The 21,305-nt window shown below is 37.8% G+C and overlaps 1 protein-coding gene across 5 annotated transcripts in view; it reads left to right on the plus strand.

The window, feature by feature from the left end:
- Acss2 (acyl-CoA synthetase short chain family member 2) overlaps positions 1 to 21,305 on the plus strand; it is a 48,199-nt gene that overhangs the window by 9,894 nt on the left and 17,000 nt on the right. Inside the window, exon 1 of one of the 5 annotated variants that reach the window (XM_040273883.2) lies at positions 16,986 to 17,107. The exons of the other annotated variants lie outside the window; for them this stretch is intronic. Coding sequence (XP_040129817.1) covers positions 17,001 to 17,107 — 107 coding nt within the window. The 5' untranslated portion in view covers positions 16,986 to 17,000. Of the gene's footprint in view, positions 1 to 16,985; positions 17,108 to 21,305 lie in introns of those variants that run through there. 5 annotated transcript variants of the gene reach the window in all.

Consider the following 21,305-nt stretch of genomic DNA (forward strand, 5'->3'; position numbering starts at 1 on the left):
CAGCCCTAGTCCCTTTAGTTTTCATTAAAAAAAAATTTTTTTTGTAGTTGTAGATGGACAGAATGCCTTTATTCTATTTATTTACTTTTATGTGGTGCTGAGGATTGAACCCAGTACCTCAAGCATGCTAGGTAAGTGCTCTTCCTCTGAGCTATAGCCCCAGCCCTTTATTTTTCATTTTGAAGCGGAATATCACTAAATTGCTTAGGGCCTAGCTAAGTTGCTGAGGCTGGCCTCAAACTTGTGATCCTCTTGTCTCAGCCTCCAAGTCACTGGGATTACAGGCATGTGCCACCATATCTGGTCATCAATGCTTACTTTAAAAAAGGTAAAAAAGGTGGGCATGATAGATGAGTTCTCATATACAAACCTATCTTTTCTTTCTCCCATCCTCCCAATATAATTATATTTTTTAGTTAATTTAAAATCACCATTGAGAGGCTGGGGTTGTGGCTCAGTGGTAGAATGCTTGTCTAGCATGTGTGAGGTACTGGATTCAATCCTCAGCACTACAAAAAAAAAAGAAAATAAAGGCATTGTGTCCAACTACAACTAAAAAAATATTTTAAAAAAATCACCATTTATATAAGAGTAGTATATTAAGATTGCATTTCCTTTTAGGTAGATTTTTGTGTTTTTTTTTAATAAACCATTACCTGCCACTTTTTTTATTCTATTAAATTCTTCTTTTCCCCAAAGTTCTTCCTTTTAGATCCCAATTTCATTCTGTTATAATTTTTATTGATTTTTTTTTCAGTATTGGATATTGAACCCAGTAGCACTCTACCACTGAGTCCAACCCCCAGCCCACTCTCCTTTTTATTTTCAAAACAAGGTCTTGCTAAATTTCCCAGGTTGGCCTCAAACTTTTGATCTTCCTGGTTTAGCCTCCAAAGTGGCTGGAATTACAGGCATGTGCCACCATGCCCAATTTTTATTGATGCTTTAAAAAATGACATCTTCTTAGTTATTTGTTCCAGTTGTACTTCTTGTAGAGCTTTCTTTTCTTACAGCTATCTTCTCAGTTTTAACTGTGTCATTTATATAACTGTAGTGACAATAACAAACTACTTTTGTAGCTCATTCTTTGTTTTGGAACAGGCTTATATATGATTGAAATAGTCAACAAAAGAAATAGTACTCTTAGGAAAATACTCCAATTAGGTAAAATAGAACCATAGCAAGTTAGAATTCGACTTTTTATTTTTGGCTTGACACATTGTAAATGTTCATGGAATAATAGTATTTTTGGAATTTTAAAGCAATTGTTAGAATCCATCTAGTTAATCCTCTTTATAGATCCGTAGATTAAGGGCCAGAGAGGCTGTGATTTACCTAAGGGTCATATACGTATTTGAAGGCAGAACTGCTACTGATATCCACACAGTTTCACTCTAGTGAATTATTTTTCTATATGATACACCTTATTCTAGAAATCTAACACTTGGCTGTGACAGATGGAAAGAGAAATTAACCAGATTAGCTTATTTAAACTAACTTTAAAAAATATTTTTAGGATATATAAATGGACACAATACCTTCATTTTATTTATTTATTTATTTATTTATTATGTGGTGCTGAGGATTGAACCCAGTGCCTCACAAGTGCTAGGCAAGCTCTCTACCACTGAGCCATAACCCCTTCCCAATTTAAACTAGCTTTGAAAGTATCAGATAAAGTTTGTTATCAGGTCTAAATGTCCTAACTCATGGTCTTGTGGAGTTTACATCCTATTTGGAAAGACTAAATAGGCCTCTATAAAATAGCCTGAAAGCAATTAAAGACCAAACTGAAAAGTCACTACACAATTTTTTTTTCACAAGGGAGAAAGCATTTTAGGGAGGAAATATGATGTAAAGATTAAGAGAACAGCCAGATATGGTGTCGCAGGCCTTTAATCCCAGTGGCTCGGGAGGCTGAGAAATTCAAAGCCAGCCTTTGCAAAAGTGAGACACTAAGTAACTCATTGAGACCTCCTCTCTAAATAAAATGCAAAGTAGGACTGGGGGTGTGGCTCAGTGGCTCAGTGTCCCTGAGTTCAATTCCTGGTTACCTGCCTCCCCCTCAGAAAAAAAAAAAATGCTTAAGAGAGAACAAGGTTTTGGAGTCAACTAGCGTAGTTTGAAATCTAACTGACACTAACCAGCTATCTTGTCTTGGAGAAATTAACCTCTTGAACCTCAGTTTTCTTAATTGTAAAATATGGATTAAAAATAGTTTTTATCTCATGAAGTTGTCACTAAGAAAGATTGGAAAAGATTACAAACCCAAGTGGCCAATTCTTGGCATACTGAAAGCACTATTAGATATTATTATTATTGATTAGTGAAAAGACTAAATCTGTTTGGAGTAAAAGCTTTATGCAGGGAACAATTTGTTCATTCAGTAAATACTTACTGAATACATAGTAAGTATGTGCCAGGCACTAATCTCAACCAAAGTTCTTGCCCTCATGTAGGGTACAATATAATATGAAAGACAAATGGTAAACAAGCACAAGTAATGACTAGTGTTATAGAAAATATAGAGCAGAGTAAAGGCAAGGAGAATGACAATGCAGAGTGGGGATTAATAAGGGAAGGACACTCTTATAAGGTGACATTTCATCAGAGATAGTGTGGTGTATTTTTTGTTGTGGTTTGGGTTTGGGTACTGGGGATTAAATCCAGTGGTGCTCTACCATTGAATTACCTCCCCAGTACCTCCCCAGTTTTTTTTTTTTTTTTTTTTTTTTTTTTTTGAGATAGGGTCTTGCTAAATTTCTGAGGCTGGACTCAAGCTTTCAATCTTCCTGCCTTAGGCTCCCCTTGTCACTGAGATTATAAGCATGTGCCACCCCTGGCTTGGGCAGAGATTTGAAGGTAGTCCCTTTTTATATCTTATTTAAAGACAGGATCTTGCTAAATTGCTTAGGGCCAAAGTTGCTGAGGCTGGCTTTGAACTTGAGATCCTCCTGCCTCAACCTCCTGAGCCACTGGGATAATAGGTGTGGTCCACTGTGCCTGGTGACAAACCCATATTCTGACAGGGATATTTGTTAGGAGAACATGGAATACCAGAGCCTATCATTCAGTGGCTCAGTTAATTATCTAGGTCCAGCCTGGAGTTTACTTCAGTGAGGAGGAAGGGACTTTTTACCTCAATCTATATCTTTACTGATTTCACAACAGTATATCTACTAATCAAAATATACTTGGTAAAGAAAAACACTCATTTGAGGCATAAGATAGCTTCAGATCATTCTCTTCCCCCTCTCTGAGCCTTCCTTTTGTGAGAATGATGGGAGATGAATTACAGATAATCTGTAAGATTCCTTCTGGCTCTGATCTTTCAGAATCCTATGATTGTTTCTGAAGAGGAAGTGATTTTTAGAGGTTCTGTTGCAACCTATGGTGACTCTCTGGTGATTCAGTAGACAGATTGGGTTTCTGTTGAGATGGTAAGAAAAAGGGAGAATTTTAGAAAATTTGGGGTGTAGGGGCTGGAGGAGGAATCTGCTTTTCTTGCTTGGGGGTAAGTTGTAACTAGAAGTGTAAACACTCAAAACTAATGGGAGATTGGTGGGAAATAACTTGTTGCTGGAAAAGTCTTCCTCTACTTAAATGAGGTAGGCAGATTGGATTTTATGTTTAACATTGATTTAAAGAAAAATATATTAATTTTTTTAGTTGTACACAATACCTTTGTTTGTTTGTTTTTTTTTTTTGTTCTTGTTGTTTGTTTTTTTTTAATGTGGTGCTGAGGATCGAACCCAGGGCCTCACACATGCTCACACGTGCTAGGCAAGCACTCTACTGCTGAGCTACAACCCCAGCCCATTAACATAGATTTTTAATCTGCTTCTCTCACTTCTCCCTGAGTTTCATGACTCTTGATAGTCTAAAGAACCCTTTCCTAATGTGGTGAAAATGAGACAAGTAGGCTATACTTTTTCACTTTTTTTTGGAAGTAGGTAGCAGATGAATAATAAACGGATTGAAAACTGTCTTGAGAACTGTTTCAGTGTTCTGAGCTCCATGTCAGCTACTTGAGTTTATACTCATGTGTTCAGTAAACATTTAATGAGGAGATTGGCTTTAGTTAATGCCCCTTTCTAAGCCTGTTTTTCCCACCTTTCACAACTGTCAGGGGTAGGTAGGAGACTTATTTACATAACTTCTAGCACTGACCTTCAGAATTACACAAATGTAGGGAACTGCTCCTTCATTATTCATGGAGGTCTCCTAGACATAGTAAGGCAGCTGGGATGGGTGAGGTGGGGGAACCTTGTATTAGTAGGTAGTCAGTGGGATCAGGGTTCTTGATTGAGGGCAGAGTAACATTTAAAAAATGTTACAGAAGGCCTGGAGCTTTGCTTCTTTTCCTGGATTTGGTTGGGGACAGATTAGGTACTGGTAATGATCATCAGTGTCTGACACCTTAAATTTTTTTCTAAGAATTTGAGACTCTCAGTTCCAGTTCTGAGAGGTCTTTTGGACCTCCCACGTAAAGCAGGAAATATATATCAATATCCCTACCCGAACAATCCCCAAAAGTTTAATTCTGATTCTTGATCATTCCAATTTGACCCTTACTCTAACATTCACTTTGTGGGAAATTACCTCCCTTGTAAGCACTGTTAACCATTTGTAAAATGAGAATAATAAGCTCCCATGACATAGATTTTTAGAGGCATAATTGGAGTAATCTTTGTAGAGGCACAGATGGGAAGCCTATTTGCTTCTCCACTCTATCACTGTGGACTTTGTGAGGTATGTGTATTGAAACTCTGGGAACTTGCAAAACTCAGTTTGAAACCCCCTGAACCTAGTCCAATATTCTTGTTTTATGAATGAGGTAGTTCTGAGTCCACATTCCTATGTTCCTCATATGATATGGTTTCCTAAACTCTCTCATTATTCATGGAGGTCTCTTAGACATAGTTTAGTTGGCAAATATCTCATTAAGTATTCCAGTTATGCTCTGCCTTACACACATACTATTACATGCTTTGACTTTACATATCTAAAATTACATTAGCTTCATTGGAAGCCACATACTACCACTTAGTGTATAATCTCTCATAATACTAAGATGTTTCTATGTATTTTAATAGCAAACTATGTCTCCCCTGTACTATACTTATATATTTGTTCCCTGTCCCCTGCTTTTTTAAGTGGAGGGTATGTTTCACAACACTTGACAGATGAGGAACTTGAGGATCTGAGAGTAGAAGAGATTTGACCAGGGTCTCATAGCAGTTATAACTTGTTCTGGACAGGAGGACACTTATATTCCTTGTTCTAGACACTGTACTTCTACTTACACAGCTTTAGCTTCTTTGACAGTTTGTTATCTGTCTAGCCAGAAGTTTACTTAGGAGGGTTGGAGTTGGTTTGGGGAATGTTGACTACAGTTTATAAGACAAAAGACGTTAAAGAAAAAACCTCAAAGATATCCTTTCCTTAATTGAGATATGCTTATTCATCCATTCATTAAACAGTTTTTTAAACTGAGCATCTATAGCATATAATCTGCACAATATCTTGAGAAAAGGTTTTTGGGGATGTGGGATAATAGCAAGGGGTCCAATAACGTGGCACTTATAGTAGTTCAGGCAAGATTTGATAATGATAGAGGTCATGAAAAGTGGTCACATTTGGATATTTTGAAGGAAGAGTCAATAGGATTTATTGATGAACTTGATAAACAGTACAAAAGAATGGAATCAGAAATATCTCCAAGGTATGTATGTGTGTGTGTGTGCTTGCTCACATGTGCGTGCAACTAGAAAAGTGGAATTTTCATTAGTTGAGATGGAGAAGATATTAAGAGGAAAAGCTTTGGGGAAAGTCTTAGAATTTATGTTTCATACACAGATTGTATAAATGCAATATTACAAATGCTGAGGAATCATTGAAGAGTTTCAAGTAGGGGTATGACCTACTAGATTTTCAATTTAAAAACATAATCCTCAGCTGGCACATGCCTGTAATCCCAGCGGCTTGGGAGGCTAAGGCAGGAGGACACAAATTCAAAGCCAGCCTCAGCCAAAGTGAGGTGCTAAGCAACTCAGTGAGACACTATCTCTAACTAAATAAAATACAAGATAGGACTGAGGAAGTCGCTCAGTCGTTGAGTGTCCCTGAGTTCAATCCACGATACCCCCTCCCCACTTAGTTAAGCAACTTAGTTGGACCTGGTCTCAAAAAAAAAAAAAAAAAAGCCTGGGATGTGGCTCCGCGGTTAAGCACTCTTGGGTTCAATCCCTGGTACCAAAAAAAAAAAAAAAAAAAGCCTATCCTGAGGATCTCTAGGCAGAGGCCCTAGTTGCTCTGTAATCTTCTGCAAATTATGACATCCCTAGGAGCCTCACATTTTTGATCTTTAAAATTGGGTAACAAATCTTGTTCTTCAAATCTCCAAAGATTGCCACAGGATTAACTGAGATGGAAGATGAATAAACACTCAAAATACAATACTCATATAATCCTCAGACTCTGTTACAGTTTTTCCAAGTTGTCCCAATGTCCTTTATAGCAAAAGGATCCTGCCAAAGAATTGCATGTAGCATGTAGTTGTTATTTCTCTTTTTAGTCTCCTTTAATCTAGAATAGTCCTTTAGTCTTTACTTGACATTTTTTTAATATTTATTTTTTAGTTGTAGTTGGACACAATATCTTTATTTTATTTATTTATTTTATACAATGCTGAGGATTGAACCCAGGGCCTTGTATGTGCTAGGCAAGCGCTCTACTGCTGAGCCACAACCCCAGCCCTTTACTTGACTTTTATTATCTTGATATTCTATCTTTTTAGTCTTATAGCTAACAAAATGTAGCCTAAACAGAATTGGTTGCTATTTTATTTAAATAGTGGTTGATATATTTTTTAAAAAATTTCATTAACACTTTAGCAAGTATCCAAATAAAGGTAAAGACATTTTGCCCCTGCAAATATCAACTATGACACCACACTGCGTAATTAAAAATAAAGATTTTGTTAAAAAAACTAAATAAATAAAAAAATAAATTAAAAAAATAAAAATAAAGATTTTAACTGCATTAGAATAGAGCATAACATCACAACATATAGTACTTTATATTCAATAAATTTAGCATTATGAAAAAGTATCACTGATAGATGAAAACAATATTATTATTATTATTATTATAGATATGAATGCACTTTTATTTTCTTTGTTTATATGTGGTGCTGAAAATCCAACCCAGTGCCTCGCACATGCTAGGCAGACGCTATACCACTGAGCCACCCCCACAGCCCCAGATGAAAACATTATTTAGAATTAACTTTGGCTTTTAGATTGGTCATACTTCTCAGCTTCTTCATCTAAACTCTAAGACTGTTCTCTATTCCTAAATAAAAATAAGGGCTTTTCTTACCTGGGTCAGTCTTAGTTCTGCTTATTCTTTCAGAACCATGTGAAATATCTCCTTTTTTGTGAGTTTTTTTCAGTTCTCACTTTCCAACCCTCTTTCTTGCCCGCAGAATGAACAATAAAATCTAGATTTAGAAAGCACATTTAACAAAACATTTCCCTCATTTACAATTGAGGCAAATGAATTGAATTAATCTATAGAAGTTTCGCCTAAAATTCAGTGTTCCTGACTTCTAATCCAGAGTTTTTCCTCTGACCATTCATTTCCCTATCATTATAACATTCTTACCCAGGGACTGCAGGAGCTTCAGCTAACACTAAAGGCAGCCTAGAAGAACATCATAGCTCAGATGGATCAGTTAAGGTAGTGCCAGACCCTACAGGGACCCAGGATATAGGGCTGAGCCAAAAAACACATAGGAGTAGTTTGAACTCCATGCACTAGGCATCAGAGAGCTTGTAATTTTGAAGCAGAGATGGGACAAGGAATATCCAGAACTTCAGGCCTAGGAGAACCTTAGATATTACCTGTTATCTCTTTTTTGGGATGGAAGCTTTGAGAATAGCCCTCATCTAAGGTTTGGTCTACTTAAAGTTTTATGTTTTATCAACAGGAAGAATCATTATTTTATTTAAAGAAAATACATAAGACCCTGAAGCTATTTACCCTGGAACATAGTGCATAGACTTGTTCATGCAGGAAATATTTCTAGTATACCAACACCTGCATTTCTTTTTATTTTCTTATTTGTTTATTTAGGTCTGGGATTGAACCCAGAGGTGCTTTAGCACTGAGCCACATCCTCAGCTCTTATTTTTATATTTTATTTTGAGACAGGGTCTCACTAAGTTGCTTGGGAACTCACTAAGTTGTTGAGGCTGGCCTCCAACTTGCAATCCTCCTGCCTCAGCCTCCTGAGTCACTGGGATTATAGGCATGCACCACTGTGCCTGGTGACATCTGCATTTCTGAGTGTGATTTTTAACTAGAAGTTTGTTTTTTGCTCCCTTTTGCTCCCGCCCCCAATATATAAGCTCTTTTCATTCTGTGTATTGTATGAAAAAGTTATAGTGGTCCAAGTTAAATAATTATGCAAACTGTGAGGTTTTTAAACTTGTGACAGGGGACTGAAGGGAAATTCTATTCATTGCAAGGAAACCCTCACTTAAGCTTCAGTAAGCCACAAGCACTTAAAACCCATGAACCTTCAGTTGATTATCCTTACCCAGTCCAATCTCCTACCAGGAACTGACTTATGTCCTTGTGCTGGTCACCCTGTAGCTGAATTTTTTTTTTCATTTTATGGATGCTCAATTATAGTACAATTGGAGGGCAATTTCTTCTTAAATGCCTTCACTAGTTACTTTTCATCATAATCATCAGCAATCCCTTGGACAGTAGAAATGATCTTCCTGCCACTTCTCTGTTGAATTCTTTTTTTTTCCTTTCCTCTCTGTTGAATTCTTATGTGGATATAATCCTTAGTGCCAGCAGGAAGCTGGCACCCTTACTTGCATCAGCAAGGGGGTCGAAAGAGTGGAGTTTCTAGATTGCAGACATACAATATGATTCCTTTTCCTCAGTGGAAACAGCCTGCAGAAGACAGCTGGGCAGAAGGCAGGTGGTGGGGTTGGGGGTTGGGGAGAGAGCTCAAAGGGGAGGTTGTTGAGTCCAGGGCAACAACAACCCAGTGACTAGGGTGGCCATGATATTTTAATACATGGAAATCTATCCAAATAAGCAGTCACACAGGCCTCTTATTGAACTTTAGTATCAGCTGCTTTTTCAGATGACTGTACCTTTGGAAATGTTCCCCAAACTACTACAAATATTGTTAGAGAATCTTAAATTTGACAACCAGATTGGTGAAAACCTATTCGGTTGTTTTCACATGTGAAACATACTGACAGAAATCTAATTTTATTTTTATAGATATATGTCAGGAAATATAATAAGTGCTTAGGATATAGCAATAAACAGGGGAAATCTACTTCATGGATCTCACAATCTCATGGGGGCAAAATATTTGCCTGTGAGCTGCAATTTTATTTAGGAAATATTGGGAACAATGTCCTTTTTCTTATTTCAATGGAGAGGATGGGGAGGTGGGAGACACATCTCTGGGAGCAAATGGGTATATAAATGTTTCTATGACACTTGACAAGTCAAGAACTATGAAGGTTCAAAAACATGAGAGCTTCCTGAATTTGGGATTTTTCAGGAAGCTGTCAGGAGGTTAAAGAGATCATGGTAAATGTGGTCTTGCCCCAGTCTGAAGTTCAAAGTGGCTGGGAGTTTCCTCCTCAGCTTATGACAGTGCTCCTGGAGATTTTTAGGAGACAGACTTCTCCAAATTCATTTGGGTGCACTTCACATTGGTGCAGTGGAACATACACTAGTCTGAAAGTCGGAAACCTTGAACCTTGTCACAGATTTGCCTTTAGCCCTCTTTGTGGTGTTGGCAAGTCTTTTCTAGATTTCTTGTATCTTTAAAATTGGGTTAAAAATATGTGCTGTACTCACTACTAAGGCAGTTGTGAGGATCAGGTGAGGCAATGCATTTTAAAGCAGTTTTATATTAATTTGAAGAATTAGCTGAATTTGTATTGATTTATATAACCATGTGAGGCAGGCATGGTGTGTTTCATTAATTTTCTTTGGCCTCTACCTTAGCTAAGTTTGTTCTTTTTTTTCCCTCTTTCCCATAAAAGTATTGAGTTTCCATATGAGTGCCATATCCTGAATCCCAGCTCCAAGGGCTTCTTTCATTTTCTCTCATGGCACAGAGTCCAGGAATAAGCCTACCATAGGGACTCAAAAAACACTTCTTGACATGACTCCTAATTCTATTCTACAAGTTCCATCTCTTCCTCTCTCTGTCTACCTCTTTTCTTTGAAACTGATTCTGAAGGTCCATTCTCTGCTGCTGGAAGGGAGAAATGGAACCATAATTTGAGACCTGTTACAGATTATCCAGTCTACATTAACCTTCACCTCCTTCTATTTCTCTTCTCGCATTTTATATTTTATCAAGAAAGAAACAGGCTCATTTTTTTTGCAGTTCATACACTGAATAAGGAGTAAACAATAAATCTAGTGACTCCATATTCAGAGCCAGGACTTCCCAAATTTTAGCGTGTATAAATAAGTGCCTGAGGACCTTATTATAAATCTATGACCCCACCCCAACCTAATGAATCAGAATCTCCTGAAGATAAAACCTCTGACATTTTTTGCGGGGCGGGGGTGCTGATATTGGGGATTGAACTCAGGACCTTGCACTTGCTAGCAATTACTCTACCTCTGAGCTACATTCCCATACCTGACTTGTATTTTCACAACCCGCTCAGACAATTCTGATGTCAGAGTGGGGTACCATCAAAAAATAATTATTTAGGAGCTGGGGATGTAGGTTAGTGATGGACTGCATATTTTAGCGTATGTGAGGGTTTGAGCTTGATTCCTCCCCATAATAAAGTTTGGGATAAAAGAGAGAATATGACATTCATATTAACATGGGAGAAGGAAAACTGTGAAGGAGAGAGTAGGCAAGGGGAACCAATTCCAGATTTCCTAACAGATCAGTGTTAGGAAATATTACACATGAAATTTGAGGATCTAGATATATTTAATCTCTGAAAACTTTTCTGTTTAGGTATCCACAGAAATAGAGTACACTAGATTGAAGACTAACAATTTAAACAATGCTGCTTACCTAGATAACAGAACCACTGTAATGAGTATTTTTGCATGTATGTATTTCACTTGAGGGATCCTGATGTACATGTAAGATGGTATCCCTGGCTATTCTTCCCATTTTCTTTTATAGTCTAGGCTTTCTCTCTCTGTCTCTGTCTCTCCCCTACCACCCCTAGGGATTGAACCCAGGACTTCATGCATGCTAGGCAAGCACTCTACCCCTAGCCCTCAGTTACAATTCTCTTTTAGGCAGCATTCCAAATGCTGTGACAATAAAGGATTTGAAAGCTGCCCTCATTCACTTGTTATGGGTAAGGCCAGCACAGAATGGTAGGAAAAATTGTGTATGATTTCCCTCCTGTAAGTAGATGGAGAAAAGGGTTACCTTCTGTACTGGCTCATGTTCTGTCTTCTCAACAGAGAAGAGGTACAGAGTCCAACTGGCACCAAAGCTACCTTCCAAGGGGAACAGACACAAGGTCTCTGGATTAAGGCCTGAAAATAGCTGGCCGGAGGACAGTGTATAATAATAGCACAGATAACAGAGCAAGAGTACTGTACTTTGAACCTCAGCTTCAGGACCTTCTTCTAGTCTCTCTCATGGCAATGGAATCCAGACTGAGCCCACTTTAGGGATGCAAGAAACTCTTCTCTAGTCCATTCCAAAAGTTCCACATTCTTTTCTTCTCTGTGTCTACCATTTCCCATGCCTGTTCAGTGTCTATCTTCTTTGTCGATATCTTCTCTTATCTCCTCCTTCCTCCCATATTTCTTTTCTCTGATCAGCCTGGGTCCTGCTGGTTACAAAAGCAGTCATAAGTTTGTTCATTTTTTCATTCATTATTTTATCCAATCATTTCACAATTATGTATAAAATGCCCATAATGTATAAACTTGGTGCTAGGCACTGGGAAGGAAACAGATGTCTACATGACTGTAATACTACTAAAAAAGTGCCAACAAGCCAAGAAGGAATGAATGAATGGATAATGCTAAATTTTTCTGATGAAATAATGGATATAATCTTTCTGGAAAGGAATACTTGTAAAGATGTCTGTATTTTTTCCAAATTAATCTGTATGTTTATTGTAATTCTAATCAAAGTCACAGTGAGTTTTTTTTATTGAGGTGTAATTTATATCAAACAATTCACTCATTTAAAACGTACAAATGATTTAAAATGTATATTTCAGGGCTGGGGTTGCAGCTCAGCAGCAGTGAGGCACAGTGAGGTAGTGAGGCACAAGGTTCAATCCACAGCACCATATAAAAATAAATAAATAAAATAAAAGAATTATTCATCTACAATTAAAAACTTTTTTAAAATGTATATTTCAATGATATTCACAGAGGTATATAGCCATTACCATAATCAATTTTAGAACATTTCATTGCCCTAAAAGAAATTCCTTTCTCAATAAAAGTCACTCCTCATTTCCTTCCAACTTTCCCCACTCCAGTTCTTGACATCCACTAATCTATTTTCTGACTCTCTGACTCTTGACTATTTTGGACATATCATATGAATGGAATCATACAATATGTAGCCTTTAGTGTCTGGCTCTTCACTTAGCACAATTTTTTGTTGTTACTGGGGATTGAATCCAAGGGTGGTTAATCACTGAGCCACATCCCCAGCCTTTTTTTTTTTTTTAAATTTTTATTTATTTTTTTTTAGAAATGGTCTCATTAAGTTGTTTAGGGCCTCAATGAGATGCCGAGGCTGGTCTCAAACTTGTGATCCAACATGCCTGGTGCATGTTTTCAGTGTGCATGTTGTAGCATGCACGTATCAGTATTTCATCCTTTTTATGAATGAATAATGTTCCTTTGTATGGATATATCATATTTTTATTTATACATTCCTCAATTGATAGGCATGTGTGTATGTGTGTGTGTATGTACGTGTTTGTGTGTTTCACTGGGGATTGAACCCAGAGCCCCATGCACGCTAAGCAAGCACTTTACCACTGACTTACTTCCCCATCCCTTTTTAATTTTTTTTTTTTTTTTGGTACTAGAGACTGAACTCAAGGACACTCAATCACTGAGCCACATCCCCAGCCCTATTTTGTATTTTATTTAGAGGCAGGGTCTCACTGAGTTGCTAATTGCCTCGCTTTTGCTGAGGATGGCTTTGAATTCTAGATTCAGCCTCCCAAGCCGCTGGGATTATAGGCATGTGCCATGCACCTGGCCCTATGCATGCATATATATATATTTTAACATGCTAAGTAACCTTGAAGTCATCACTTCCCATTTCTGTGCCATTTGTAAATAAAACTGGTAGATAAAAAAATATATATATATATATTAGTTGTAGTTGGACACAATACCTTTATTTTATGTATTTATTTTTATGTGGTGCTGAAGATCAAAACCAGCGCCTCACACAAGCTAGGTGAGTATTCTACCACTGAGCTACAACCCCAGCCCATGCCCAGCCCTTTTTAAAATTTTATTTTGAGATAGGGTCTTACTGAATTGCCTGGGCTGGCCTTGAACTTGCAATTCTCCCACTTCAACTTTGAGTAGCTGGATGTTTTTACTTTTTGACATCATGAATAATGTTACTATGGGTATTTGTATACAAGTTTATATATATATATATATACACACACACACACACACATATATATGCGCTTTCAATTCTCTTGGGTATATATTTAGGAGTGTAATTGCTGGGTCATATGGTAACTCTGTACTTATCCTTCTGAGGAATTGCCAGTCTCTTTTCCAAAGTGACTGAATCATTTTACATTCCCACCAGCAATATATGAGGCTTCCAATTTCCCCACATGCTTGCCAACATGTTATTACTTGTCTGTTTTATTATGGTTATCTTAGTGGGTGTGAATTGGGATATCCTTGTAGTTTTTATTTGTATTTCCCTCAACATTCAGTTGGTACAGACCTGGCTTTCTGAATCAGGGAGGAACAAAAGGTAAACTATGTTTAGGCAGGTGTTTCTTCTTTATTGAGACTTTTTACTCTAGTTTTGTTAGTTTTATAGTTAATGGGAAGTACTTCCAGGTTCAAGTGATAGGATGATAGTTGATTCCAGTTTTTAAATCAGGAGCTGGATGAGGCTGCATTAGTGTCTGCAAACTAGCTATCACTTGAATATAGAAATCTATGGAGTTTAAAAAAAAAAAAAGAACAGAGTGAGAGAGAAACCAAAGAGAATGATAGATTTCTGATAACTACACTAAAAGTCATCCTTAGTAGTCTTCAACCACACTCTGATTTTGATTTTCTTCCTTATACTTTTTTTGTTTTTGTTTTGAGAACAACATCTCTCTTTTGAAGACCATGTCATTTAGGAAAACAATATCCTGAACTAGAGTCATTTTGTTATAAAGCCACACTACCCAGTATGGTAACCACTAGCTACATGTGATTATTGAAATTTAAACTTATTGAAACTAAATAACTTTATTGAAAAAAATTCAGTTCTTCATCCATGTTTCAAGTGTTTAATAACTTTAGGTGGTTAGTGACTACTACTTATTGAACAGCACTACTTTAGAATAATGTTGACAGTAAAGTGCTAAGTAACCTTGAAGTCATCACTTCCCATTTCTGTGCCATCTGTAAATAAAACTGGTAGATCTCAAAAGCTTCATTTGCCTTTGGCATTCTGAGTGATTTGTGATGAGTTTTGGGGTGTACCTCCTTCTACTTCCTCTTTCTGCCTTTCTCTTTCCTCACTGCAGCTAGGGCAGAAATACCCAGAGGGAACATTAGACTGCTAATTTGTCAAGTTACATTGCTTCCACTTCTTGCTCCCTTGGTGAAAGGGAAAATAACTTGAGGGCATATTTACCTCAGAATACCTCATATTTGTGCAGTATTTTATGGATCATAGAACTCTTTCATATTATTTCTTCATTTTATAAAAATCAAAGAATCTTAAAGTTGGAAGGGCCTTACAGATCATCTTAGTCTTCAGTAAACACAAATTATATGGAAAGCTTGTAAGATGAAAATTCCATGTCCCCCTCCCTGGAGAATCATCTATTAGAAGTATTTGTTTCCCTAACTCAAATTGTACATCTGTCTATCCTGAAGCTGTATGAGGTGGGACCTTGGAATCTGCGTTATTAACACTATCTGACCATACTTTGAGAAACGCTGGATTTGCTTGTTCCACATAGCAGAATGTGCTCTTTCGTATTCCTGCAAATTCAAAATTGTTCATGATATCTTTAGAGTTAGGAAGTTCCTAAAGGATCTTTATCTTTGGACAACTCTGACAGAAATGCTTTCTTTATATTGAGCTCTCCCACTGACCTAGCTGTTCCATTTATAGTTATATAATACTGGTGTACTTCTTTGTTATAACAATCCTTCAGATTCATTCATTCATCCAGAAATATTATTGAATATGTATTATATACAAGGTTTTGTCAAGGCATTAGGAATTCAGCAGTGAACAAAACCAACCTGGTCTCTAACTTCAGAAGCTACCTTTTATCTAGTAGGGGAGACAGGCAATTAGAAGAGGTGGGGAAGAATAAAAGAAGCATCCTTAAGAAAACTGCCACGAAGAAAATGAAGGGAATGTTGTAAGGAAGAGTAACAGGAAGGGCTGATATTAATTAAAGGTGATCAGAGGAAGCCTCACTAGGAAGGTGACATTTAAGCTGAGACCTGAAACATAAAAGCCATTCAAAAAGTTGGGAAAAGATAGTTAAAAAAAAAAAACATGGAATGTTCTGTCTTTCTGAAGATTATAGTGTGTTTGGAATCAGTAAGCAGAATGAGAGAATGGCACAAGATGAAGCTGGAGAGGATACAGGGTTTAGAAGCTTGGATTTCCTTCTTTATGCAAAGGAAGCCATTAAAGGGTTTTAGGTAGGAGATGATGTGGTATGATTTCAGTTTTTAATAGATCATTCCAAATGATGTATGGATTGGAAGGGAGAAAGAGTGAAGTGAGAGACCAGTTAGGGGGGCCATTGTGGCAACAGATTAAGGCAACTTGAACTAGTGTGGAATCAATAGAGATAACAGATATTTAAGACTTGCTCTCATACCCCTCAATATTCTGCCACGCAACCAGCACGCGAGCTTCATAAAAGAGGTTCAAAGCATAGAAATTAACTAGTGAGTTTTAAAATTAAAGAGATATACTCCCATTACCTTTAATGCCCAGCTTCGGAGATGGCTTCTCCTAGCTCCCGCCTCCAGCCACCTAATGCAGTGGCGAGGTTTACACAAGAGGCTAGCGAGAGAGGAAGAGCATGCCAGGGAGTGAGCTTTTATTGGGGAACAAAAAATTCAAGAGAAAATCCCATCCAATGAAGGTCGAGGGGGCAGCATTCCAAGGTCAGGGTCAGTGATTGGTCTTCGGATCAGTGGCCAGGCACACCTCCACACGGACAAGCCCTCGAACCTGGGACAGGGTGGGGAAGGCTCTGACACAGTTGTCTAAGCACCTCTCACCCAGCCAGGGAGGTAACTTAAATCACGTGCGAGTATGGCTTCCCACACAGTATCTTTTCTTTTCCTTGAAATCTCAGTTGGTTACTCCTCCCATAGCAGGTTTGACTTCCTCTGGAAGACCTAACTTGCCAGTAGACTCTCCCCTCCAATCTATCTATGAAGAACTCAGTTTTCCCCTCTATTTTTTTCTTTTCTTTTTCCTGGGAATTGAACCTAGGGCCTCATGCATGCTAGACAACTGCTCTCTATACCAACCCCCCCACCTATTTTCTCTTAGCTCTTTACTCCCATTTTGTGCCTTGCTTGTAGTTGTAGGGAATTAGAATCTTCAGTTCAATGACTATCTTTCTCATATAAAGAGGGGAATACCAATATTTCTTGTCACTAATCAATTATCAGTCTTTCAATGATTTGACCATGACCCTTGAGTATCTATTGTGCCAGTTGTGCTTGGAGGAGACAGAGAAGAAGACATGATCTCTATTCCAAGAGCCCAAGGTGTAATACAAGGTGAAAAAATAAATCACAAGGAAAGTGACATAAAGGACCTTGGGAAGAAGAGAGAAATTTCAGCTTCCAGGTAGGTGGGGGTAAAGGGAAACTAAGAAAGACTTCATGGAAGATGTTAACTTGGACTACCTGAGGCTAAAGGGTCCAGGTACTCTTTTATGGAATAGTCAAAGATGACCTCACTGAGAAACCAACATTTGAACAATGATTCAAAGAGAATAAATTATGTGGTTCTCTAGAGGAAGAATGCTCCAAGTGGAGGACAAACTCCCTGAGGTTAAGTGTGTTGTGGTATTTTTACCAAACACTAGGGAGGCCATGTGGCTGGAGCAGAGGGAGGAGAGGAAGAGAGAACGATAATATATGAAAATAGAAAAGGACTAGATCATGTAGGAACTAGTGAGCTGTTATAAGGACTTTGACTTTTACTTAAAATTAAATGGAAAGCAATCTGAACATTTTGAGTGGAGTAATGATACAATCTGACAACTAATGGTGATATTGGACTGGGACAGTAGAAATAAATGTGAAAAGAAGTTGTCTACTTCTAAATATATTTTGAATCAATAATGTAATTAAAGTAAATTCGGAGAATATGAGGATGAGGTAGTTAGAGAGAGCTCCCTGGAGAAGATTCCTTGGAGAAAGGACATAAGAAGCACCTAGTGATTGTGAACCTTGGGTTGTCCTATTAACCCTGTGGCCTCTAGATAAAGGTTAAGTGATCTGGTTTATAGCAAAGGTTCCCAATTAGTAGTCCATTAGGCATTCATTAATAGTTTTGTTTGTGCTACAGCATTTAAAAGTTTTAAAATTTTGTTGTCAACACTTAAAAATTCAGAAGTTTTAACAAAAATAGATATTAGGAATGTCTTGAAATTTTGAAAAAATTGGCAATTGAGACAGTGGACAAAATCAGGTACTAGATGCGTCTTTCTTTCTTTCTTTTTTAGTTGTAGATGGATGAAATACTTTTTAATTTATTTTTTATGTGGTGCTGAGGATCAGACTCAGCACCCCATATGCTGTAGGCAAGTGGTTTACCATTGAGCTACAACCCCAGCCCAACACCTTCTTTTTTGCTAGAGCATGCATTCTCCAATTTTCTAGTTGCTGCCCCTTGCTAATGTTTCCCCACAAACTAAGGATAACTGTTATCGTACATATATTGCTGTGTTCTCTTTCTCTCTTTTTCTAGTACTGGGGTTGGAAACCAGGGCCTTGCACATGCTAGCAAGTGTACTACCACTGAGCTAAACTCTAGCACTTTTTCTTATTTTAAGACAGGATTTCCCTAAGTTGCCTGGGATGGCTGCAAACTTACAATCCTCCTGCCTCAGCCTCCCAAGTAGCTATGACTTCAGGGTGCATAACCATATCCAGCTAGTAAAGCATACTTTGCCATTTTGCCCTGCCCTGCCCTTGAGGGGCTGGGTTCTGAACCCAGGGCCTACTGGACAGTGGGTGAGCCCTCTACTGCAGTTGTTGCTGTTTTATTATATATATATATATATAATATTTATTATATTATATATATATATATATATATATATATATTTGTAGTTGGACTCAATATCTTTATTTATTTATTTTTATGTGGTGCTGAGGATCGAACCCAGGGCCTCGCACATGCTTGGCCAGCACTCTACCGGTGAGCTACAACCTCAGCCCTGTTGTTGTCTTCTTAAAGAAAAGTTAAGAGGACTAAAGGAGTGGGGCTGGGGAATTAAAAAAGAAAAGAAAAAGAAAGAAAGTAAGAAAAGAGGAAAGGGAATAATATCTTGTCTTTATCAAAGATTTTCTTTCATGTGATCTACTTTCCTCATTTACAATACCTGCCTGGACCCTGTTAATTTTTGAGCATGTAACTCACAATGTGAAGGAAAGAGGCTTAGACTTTTAAGTCCTTATCCCTGCTCTTGTACAACCTACCCAGTGACCCCCAAGAAAAACTCATAATCTCCTTGACTCTCAGAGCTAGGAGATAAAAGTGGATGCTCTGTAAAGAGCTCTGACCTCCTAGAGGGCTTGGGATCTTGTGGTGTGCTAGTTCTTTGTCTCCTCCCTTCTTCCAACCAGCCAGAGGCCCCAGCCTGGTGTATATGTCAGAGAAAGAAGACACTGGAATGAGTAAGGTGCCTAGATCAATAATGTAGAACTTGAGTCCATGGCCAGGGAGAGACATACACTATGTGTGTGTACGCACACATACATGACTAGAAATGATTTCAAGTAAGCTGTACTTGTAAAGTTGTGCTTATATATTCTTGTTTACCTTCTGTGTACCAGCCTGTATTCAAGTGGCTAGGAGGTAGCAGTGAATAAGCCAGATGAGGTCTCTGCTATCGTGGAGCTTATGAAGGACATAAGCTCCAGTGAAAGATGTGGATAATATACAAATAAAATAAATGAGATAATTTTAAATAATGTAAAGTTTCATGAAAAAATAGTGGGTATGTAAATGTGGTGCTTGCAGATGGCCCATGTTTGAGTTCTGAATGTATATACTTATGTTTATTTGTGCCCATGTGTACAGATAGACTGCTTTTGTGCCTCAAATGTTTATGTATCAGTATATGTGTTTTTTTGTTAGTAAGTACACATAGGTGAGGTGGTATAGGTATACACATGGGGACATATGCACGAGGATATGTATGTCAGCATTCAACTGTAATTGGAGATGTTTTAACGTTCCTATAACATTGGTAAGTGGGCCAATCAAGGAAATGCTTTCCTGCCTCTGGCATTCAGGGCCATTTGCCAGCTCCCTCTCTCCGTGTTCCTTCTCACTTTAGTAAGCTCTCTGTGCTTGGCTTCTCTTAGCCCCAGGAGGGTTAAAGCTAAGGAGAGGATAGTAACTGACTCATCAAGCTAGAAGCTGGAAAGAGGCTGATAATCTTCTGTGTAACCTCTGTCAGTAAGAAAAGATTTGGCTTCCCTGCCAGTCCCTGTCCTTCACACTATGAGGAAAAGAGTCCTGACATGAAATCAGAAGACCTGAGAATCTATTATTGGCTCTTCCACTTATTATTATGTGACCTTGGCCATTTACTATGTCTCTCTAGGTTTCAGTTTTCTCCTTCATAAGAATTCTGGGGATGCAAAGGCCTGTAGTGCTGAGGGAGAGCTACATGGTGCTGTGAAGGAGGACAAGGAACATTCTGAATTGAGGCAATGACTTGATCAAAAGTATGGAAGTGGGATTGAGCTTTGTGTATAAGGGAAACCAGAAAGAAACCATGTAGAATAAAATTCAAACTTCTTACTATTGCCTACAAGGTCCTGCATGATTTGGCTGTTGTCTAGCTCTCATTCTTTTTTAAAAAATATGAATTCTTTTTTTAAAAATATTTCATTAATTGTTGAAGGTCCTTTATTTATTTGTATGTGGTGCTGAGAATCGAATCCAGTGCCTCACACATGCTAGGCAAGCACTCTATCACTGAGCCACAACCCCAGCCCTAGCTCTCATTCTTACCCAACCTCTTGTTCACTGTACTCTAGCCATACTGACTTCCTATTGGTCTTTGAATAGGTCTTAGTGCCTTTCCATTTGATGCTCTCTCTCTGCTTGGAATACACTTCTCAAGAATTGATATGGTGGGCTGGGGCTGTGGTAGAGCGCTTGCCTAGCACATGTGAGGCCCTGGGTTTGATCCTCAGCACCATATAAAAATAAATCAATAGAAAAAAGGTATTGTGAAAAAAAATTCTTAAGAAAAAAGAATTATAATATGGCTATCTTCTTCTCCTCCTCCTCCTCCTCCCCCCTCCTCCTCCTCCTTCGATTTATAGTTATACATAATAGTTAGGCTCAACCTACTTCTTATTATTCAGGTCTTAGCCAAAATATCACCTCCCCAGGGAGAAGCATTCTTTGGCCCTCCTACTGAATGTGCTTGTCTCCTAAATTTATCAATATTTAAAATGCCCAACAATTCCACTTTTAGTAATTCATCCTATAGATATAGTTGTAGGTAATTTATATATGAAGATATTCATTGAAGCCTTTATTGTTAAATAAATTATTGTATGTACAATTGACAAAGAGAATGAAATAGTTCTTTTAGTCTTGATAGAGAATGACACCAATATACATTATTAAAATTTTAAAAGCAAAATGACTAAGTGTACAGTTAAGATTTGTGTAGTTTATTGATAAATATAATACTGAGTTTTAAAAACAAGACAGAATAGTGTGCATTGTATGCTATCATTTGTGTATAAAAATGAGAGTATATAAACATAGATATATAAATACATGCTTG

Source organism: Ictidomys tridecemlineatus, chromosome 5 (genome assembly GCF_052094955.1).
Source record: "Ictidomys tridecemlineatus isolate mIctTri1 chromosome 5, mIctTri1.hap1, whole genome shotgun sequence".
Lineage (NCBI taxonomy): Eukaryota > Metazoa > Chordata > Mammalia > Rodentia > Sciuridae > Ictidomys > Ictidomys tridecemlineatus.